Here is an 8,004-nt window from a genome sequence, read left to right on the forward strand (position 1 = left end):
GGGGTCAAACCCGCGACCCTCAGGTGCGCGGGCAGACGCTCCAACCACTGAACCACACAGGCCAGGGCTCTAAGCAATTGTAAAATGTGGACGGGGCGGCCCAGAGGGCTACTGACCTGAGGCTGGCGGCCGCGATGGCCCCACCCAGCCCGGCCGTCGGGGACTCGTTCAGGCGCAGCGGGGTCAGCGGCCGCCTGACTCCCTCCCGCCCTGCGAGGCCCCGCGCAGTGACAGCTCACAAACGCCTGTGAGGCAGGCGGCGAGACAGAGGCAGGAAACTAAGGCCCAAGGAGCCTGAGTCGCTCGCCCACGTCCACGCGGTGAATTGCTTCGGTGAACTGAACCTAACTGTAGCCGGACTCCCCCGCCTCCCTTTTGGCGCCTAGGGGTCCGCCTGCACATCCAGGGGTCCGCTGGCCTACGCGCACGCGCAATCCTCGCAACCGCGTCGCCTTTAAGAGGATTCCTTTTGCTTCCTCCGACCCCTCCGCTTCCGCTCCGCGTTCCCACAATGCTGTGCGGCTGAGCGCCTCCGAGCCCGCGGGGACGCTGCGGGGGGACCCCGGCTGAGGAGGAGGAGGCGGCGGCGGCGACGTGGGCTGCGGCGGGCCCGCGGCGTCGGGCGGTGCGGATGTCGGGCTGGGCAGACGAACGCGGCGGCGAGGGCGACGGGCGCATCTACGTGGGGAACCTTCCTACCGACGTGCGCGAGAAGGACCTGGAGGACCTGTTCTACAAGTACGGCCGTATCCGCGAGATCGAGCTCAAGAACCGGCACGGCCTCGTGCCCTTTGCCTTCGTGCGTTTCGAGGACCCCCGGTGAGGCCCCGCTCCGCCCGCGGGCCCCAGGCCCCGGTCCCCCTCCTTTCCTCCGCCCTCGTCCCTCCCTCCTCCCTCTTGGGCTTCCCCTCCCCCCCCGGGGCCTCCTCTCCCCCTCCCCCTCCGCGCAGACCCCTCACGGCGCCCCCAGGTGGAGGCTGTGGCCTCCTCTCTCTGTAGGCTCCGGGCCGTCTTTTGCGCCGTCGTCACTTCCTCTATTATTGTTTTTTTTTAATTTTTTACTTTACTTCAAAACCCCAAAGCTGGGCCTTTGGAGGGCCCGATCGCGCCTAAACCGGCCTCAGCGATGGTACAAATGGCCATTCTCTCCCTCATGACTGGCGGGGCACCCTGAAGGGGAAGCGGCCCAGGACTTAGGAACCTTGTCCCTTGAACCAGCCTGGAGAGGACTCAGCGAAGAGCAGGAGCGGCCAGTAGCCCTCCCTGCCCCACCCCCACCGCCCAAACTCGCAGTGACGGGGACGCAGACTGCGGGGCTGTGGATGCACTGGATGTGCATGCCTTTGGAGGTCGTAAAGGGCCCTCTGTGATGGAACAGATCTCAATCCGCGCGCGCCCCACCCCACAAGGCCAGGGCCTCGTCCTTGTAAAAGCATCAGGGATTTGGAAAAACTCCCAAAACCGGCTGAGGGGGTCTCTGATTTCACGCCCCTTCTCTAATAAGGGGGGCACTGCTAGATGCTGAGGGACCCAATGTTTGGAAGTTACGGATCCCTTGGCTCAAAGGGGTCTTCGTGATTTTGCAAGTATTGTTGGCCCTCGGTGCAGAAGAGACCTGGGAACTTTCAGAACTGCGGTTGGTGGTTCTTAGAAGCCACCCCACTGTGCTGAGTAAATAGCTGGCTCTCTGTTTTCCAGCGTTGCCTCAGGGAACACTTTACCCAGTCTGTGCCCTGCAGGCTTCACTTCCAGGACTGACCTTAGGTGTCTTGTCCATCTGGTGAGGATGGGGAGGCAGAAAGCACCCTGAGGCTTTGATTGCCATTTGCCTCAAAAATGGAACTAGGCATTTTCATACCTGGAGAAGTTGCACCTCTATTAATTAGTAACAGTTCCAGTGTGGTTTCTGAGCAGACTCTATATGTCCTGTACCATGCTATCTATTATTTAGCATTTTCAACCTATGAGGTAAGTATTATTAATCACATTTTATGGATGAGGAAACAGGATTTAGAGAATTGACAAAAAGAATGCTAGTAAGGGAACAAGGTAGCATTTGAACCCCCGGTTCTGCCCTTTTAGAATTACATTATTGTGTAATAATATATAATGCTACATCATCATCTCTCATTTCTTAAATAATAGAAAAGCTATCATTTGATATCACAAGATGCCGAGTTTCAAACAAAGCACTGCACACGTAGGCTCTTATTTAATTCTAAGAGTAACCTTGTGAGAAAGACAGGGTATTGAGATGTGAAAACTTGACTACTTACCCAGCGACAGCTATTAGTAAAGAGCAGAAGAATGACTTAAACTGAAGTCATTTTGTTTTCAAAGTCTGGCTTAAACCTTAGCAGTTCTGCCTCTCTCCCACTGCATTATAAATATAGCCAGGGTTGCACTGGATGTGGTCCTCCTTGCTTTTAATCCTGTAACTAAAATCTTGGTGATTATGTGCCTGTGACCACTGAATGATGCCTTCATTTGTATATCTTCAGCTCTGCTTGTCCACCCAAGCTCTGAGACCATTCTTCCATCCAATACTGGAGAATCAGCTTGGTGTTTCTAACTCTTCTGGAGCCCTAGGAAAGACTAAAAGTAACTTTTATCTTTTTTGGTGAAATTGTACCCAGGTAGTCGTTTTGACAACTTCTCCAAACCGTGCTGAAAACATATGCTAGAGAAAGTTTTATATTCCTTACAAAACACTAAATTGCATTTATCTTTTGAGCCTTCTTTTTAAATGGGTTTTTCTTTCTATAGACTTGATGATAACTAGGCCTTGTCAAAGAATATTAAAAGACTAATGTGTGGTATGCATTTTGAGAAACTTCCCACCAAGGTTAGAGAAACACTTATTATTGACAAAATTGGTCATTTGTTAATTTATTCCTTTTTTCCTGAATTCTCCTATAAGTAATGTTTACCCATTCATTATCATTTCATACCTAGAAATCCCATGTGTGACAGCTGTAAAGTTTAATATGAAAGGTCTTCAAACCAAAGCAGTATTGCATTAAGATCCTGTTTTGGGTTTTTTGTCACTCTAGATTTCCCTTTGATACTTGTTACTCATGCCCCCTCACTGGGAGTCATTCAGCCTCGTGAGCAGCACTAACACCAAACTTTTCTTTGCAGGGATGCTGAAGATGCAATTTATGGAAGGAATGGTTATGATTATGGCCAGTGTCGGCTTCGAGTTGAGTTCCCCAGAACTTACGGAGGTCGGGGTGGGTGGCCCCGTGGTGGGAGGAATGGACCTCCTACAAGAAGATCTGATTTCCGAGTTCTTGTTTCAGGTATGTTCCTTTCAAACTGAGTGAGACAATGCATGTAAAATACTTAGCAGTCTGACCTCCAAGTAGTGTTAGCTGTTTCTCTTCTGTGCATGGGATACATAGGGCTTTCCTTTCCATAGCCTATGTACACTGAGTCTGAAGCCCTGCGCTGTCTTGCTAGTGAGGCAGGTGTCTTGCAAATGAGATTGCACTGGTAGTGCAGCCTTGTTAGAACAAAAACTTATTTTTTTAAATGTATCTTTATTGATTTCAGAGAGAAGGGGAGAGAGAGAGAGAAACATCAATGATGAGAGAGTCATTGATCAGCTGCCTCCTGCATGCCCCCAACTGGGGATCAAGCCTGCAACCTGGGCATGTGCCCTGACCGGGAATCAAATCAGGATCTCCTGGATCCTAGGTCTGTCAGTGCTCAACTGCTGAGCCACGCCTGGCAAGGCAAAAACTTTTTTTTTTTTTTTTTAATATATCTTTATTGATTTCAGAGAGAGGAAAGGAGAGGGAGAGAGAGAGAGACAGAAACATCAATGATGAGAGATCATTGATCGGCCGCCTCCTGCACGCCCCCGAATGGAGATCGAGCCCGCAACCCGAGCATGTGCCCTGACCGGGAATCGAACCCTGATCCCCTGGATCCTAGGTCAATGCTCAACCGCTGAGCCACGCCTGGCCGGGCCAAAAACTTTTTCTTATAAAAAGTTTTCTAGTGTTCAAAGAGAAAATGATGGCAAAACCCTATGAGCTGGAATTCTAAAAATGTTTTCTTTTGGAATGTACCATGGTATTGGACTTGATAGAAAAGACATTCTAGAAGCTAGATGTAAACAACTTACCCAGCCATGGATCCTGAAAAAGGCTAGTTTTTGTGGTGGTTTTCAACTTATGTAAAAAAATGAAAAACAACTTGGTGTCTTAGGGATTGTTAAAAGTATAGAACAAAATATTTAGTGTTGACAAGTGATGAAATTATAAGCTCTGAGGTTTATGCATCTTTTGAAATATTAACACTGGTAAAGACCTTGGGCAGGGTGTTTTAGGGCCCTGGCGGAATGAAATGTCTTGAGGAGCCTGGCACCTTTTTTGATGTGAATATCACAATCACAGCTGACTCCCGTTGGTCCTTAAGAGTGATACTGTCAGTATCTGCCTACCTTCTGTCCCTTCATGATTTTTTTAACCCCAGGACTCTGTTCCCTCCTTCAAGATGTCATACATATCTTTTTCTCTCTCCATGCTGCTCTGAAATCCTGCTTAGAAAACTATTAGGAAATGGCTGCAGTCCTGAGCTATGAGCGGTAAACACAGCCTTTGAGAGCAGGAGCACATTTCCCTTTCATGACATCAGGTAGGGTTGTATGACTCCCGACTAGTTTTAGCATCTGAGTCCTACCTTTTCCCCCACTGTATTGAAGAATATTGGTGATCTTTTAAGAGGTACTTTGTATAGTTTGTCAGTAAAAAACAAACTTTAGATTTTTGTCGTGTTATCTTCTGCTACACTTTGGTTATTTCATTGGATGGTTTCAGATTTCCATGTCCTGGGAACCTAGTCAGGCAAGAAATCATTGGTACTGATAAATTTCATATGGAATAAAGAATTCAGAGTCTTGGGAGTTTGGTATTAATTATGAAGGGCAAAGAGAAGCTATGAATTCTCAAGAGATACTAAACATGTAATGAGTTGGACTTCTTGCTATGTTGGAAAGGCTTGTTCTGGAAGATTAGTCTAGGACTAGCTTCTTTAAGGTGATTTACCATACATACTTTAGTGCTTTTCTCTATTTTCCTGTCCCTTACCAAGATTTGTGATTTGGGGACCCTGGGTATTGCTGGCTCTTAACAGGGCAGATAACACTGAAGGATGCCTCTTCTCTTATGTTCTTCATACCTAGGACTTCCTCCCTCAGGAAGCTGGCAGGACCTGAAGGATCACATGCGAGAAGCTGGGGATGTCTGTTATGCAGATGTGCAGAAGGATGGAATGGGGATGGTTGAGTATCTCAGAAAAGAAGACATGGAATATGCCCTGCGTAAACTGGATGACACCAAATTTTGCTCTCATGAGGTGGGTCCCCACCTTCTATTGAGGAGCTTGTACCCAGTCCACTCCACCTGAAGCTGACCTAGCAGAAGTAGCAACAGGCCATGCATTTGCCTTTTGATGACCTCACAGTACCATTAAAGATCTATCTTAAATGGACAAAGCCAAGGAATTCATCATGCCTAAGTCCTGCAGGGTCATAACAGAGAGAAGTCTACAGTCATAGTATTTTTAACCTGGAGAGAATACTGGTGCAGTCTGTCATAATGTGGTGAGCTATTGTGATAACATCCCTCTCATAACTGGCTTAATCTGCAATCTCTCTCTATGAACCTAAATATTATGGCTGTCCCACCTCTGGGTCTAGTCTGGGCTCTACAAGCCAACCACATCATCTCAACCCCTCTAGATACTGCTTTTGAGGCTGAGTTGTCACTTCACTTTTCTTTCCCAGAGTAGTGCAGGATCCTTTTTGAAACCTGAGCCACTTTGTTATTGTCTTGTGGTTGATCATCTCCCTCGGGGCTGAGTTCTCAAGTCCTTCTTGGATGTCCTTCCTTTGAGAAGGCAGCTGCTGCTTTGAGTATCTCAATCTGATTTGATGGTGACTATCCCTTTGATAGCATTGAGAACAGATACTAGACCACTGATAGGATTTTTAAAAATTTTTTATCCTGCCTGACTTGCTTTGGGGTTTATGGATGTCTGGGGACATGAATATCTAGGCCCATTTCTTTTTCTAAGGATTCATATATTTTCCTAATTTTATGGCTTGGAGGCTGTATGGTTTAACAATGCTTTTGCTCGGACTAACCCTTAGGACTTGATTTTGGAGCAGAAACAAAACAGTACCTGATCAAATACATTGCAAAGCAGAGCTTCAGGGTAAATCTAGTTACTGATTTCACCTAGGGGAAGAAAACCATCTGGCTTCTTTCATTTTAGCATCTTTAGATCTGAGAATGCTGCCTGATGGCAAAGGGCCTGGAGAAAGGCCAGCCTGAACATGACTCCTGCTGCTTAGCTGAGCTACTCTCAACCCTGGTTTCTCGATATGCAAAATAATCACAATAGCACTGTCTTATAAGACTTGCTAGGAAGTTAAATTATGAAAATAACTAGAGCATCTAGCCCAGGTCCTGACACCTAGGAGATGCTGAATACAGGTTAACTCCTTCCATAGGTGCCCACTGAAAGATGTATATGAGGTGGCAGGGGATTGAACTATACAGGGTGGGGCAAAAGTAGGTTTACAAAGTTGCAAGTACGTGAAAGTTCATTTTTGTATTTTCCATATGAGCAACTGTAAACCTACTTTTGCCCCACCCTATATATAATACATATATGTGATCTTTTCCAGTTCTTGGATTCTAGGGGTTAGTGGTAGTTATTAAGACATGTTAACAGTAGTAGCTAGTATTTGAGCATTTACCACATATCAAGTTGCGATTTACTGTGTCACCTTGGGCAGATGATAGCACTCTTGAAATGGGCTAGTGCCTACCTCATAGACTTGAGAGAGCTTGATGAAATAATATCGTCCCAGGCAAAGTTAGTGCTCCATACCTAGCTGTTGTTGTTAGGCAGATATGCTAGGTGTTGGTAGGCTTTATTCTTCTGGGTCTTATTTTACCCTCTACTTTTTGTTTGAATTTCAGGGTGAAACTTCCTACATTCGAGTTTATCCAGAGAGAAGCACCAGCTATGGCTACTCACGGTCTCGGTCTGGGTCAAGAGGCCGTGATTCTCCATACCAAAGCAGGGGTTCCCCACACTACTTCTCTCCTTTCAGGCCCTACTGAAACAGGTGATGGGAATTTTTTCTTTATTTTTTAGGCGAACTGAGCTGCTTTGTGCTCAGAATTTACATTCCAGATTGATGATTTAGTGTCTTAGAAAATTTTTTTAATTTTTTTTTTAAGGAAATAAAATTACATTAATTTCTACCAGGGCCATATTAGCAGTGAAACATTTTCAACTGCAGAAATTGTGGTTTTGGTTCAGAAACAAGTTGTATATTTTTCACCCCTGATTATGGGAAAAAAAAAAAAAATCAGTGCTGTGTCTTTGTGGGTTGCTCTGCTATGGAGATCAGCAGTTACTGTGACTGAGTGGACCCATTCTGTTTAGAAATATATTTTAAACGTTTCATAATTGACATGTGTGGTTGTCCTTGATTAAGTTCATAGATTTCACCAAACAGGCACACTGATTTTTTAAAAAAATCACTGCGTTGTACTGCCAACTTGTACTCAGTTGGTAAGGAGCAGGAGGGGATAACTTTATTTGGGCATAAAGATAGTTGTTCTGATGGTGGTTTGAGACTTTCATCCCAAGGGCAGGCAGGTTCAGGGTTCTCTTATAGTTTAAGACCAAGCTTGTAAATTAAGCTGCTTTATTTTTTTTCATTATTATTTTCTTTAATATACCTTTATTAATTTCAGAGAGAGGAAGGGAGAGGGAGAGAAAGAGAAACACCAATGATGAGAGTGTCATTGATTGGCTCCCTCTTACACGCCCCCCCTGCTGGGGATCAAGCCCGCAACCCGGGCATGTGCCTTAGTAGGAATTGAACTGCAGTCTCCTGGATCATAGGTCAATGCTCAACTACTGAGCCAGGCCATTTGGACAAATTAAGCTGCTTTAAAAAAAGTGAGCATTGCA

General features: G+C 46.0%; 1 protein-coding gene across 1 annotated transcript; it reads left to right on the top strand.

Moving 5' to 3' along the window:
* The first annotated feature begins 602 nt into the window (after positions 1–602).
* On the top strand, positions 603–7,498 carry SRSF9 (serine and arginine rich splicing factor 9). The gene is made up of 4 exons (XM_087828451.1): positions 603–819; positions 3,142–3,302; positions 5,192–5,364; positions 6,999–7,498. Exons 1-4 carry the CDS (start codon positions 632–634, stop codon positions 7,140–7,142), a joined length of 666 nt encoding a protein of 221 aa, XP_087684577.1. The 5' UTR covers positions 603–631; the 3' UTR covers positions 7,143–7,498.
* The last annotated feature ends 506 nt before the right edge of the window (positions 7,499–8,004 follow it).

Source organism: Miniopterus natalensis, chromosome 20, assembly GCF_054644295.1.
Source record: "Miniopterus natalensis isolate mMinNat1 chromosome 20, mMinNat1.hap1, whole genome shotgun sequence".
In the NCBI taxonomy this organism is placed as follows: Eukaryota; Metazoa; Chordata; class Mammalia; order Chiroptera; family Miniopteridae; genus Miniopterus; species Miniopterus natalensis.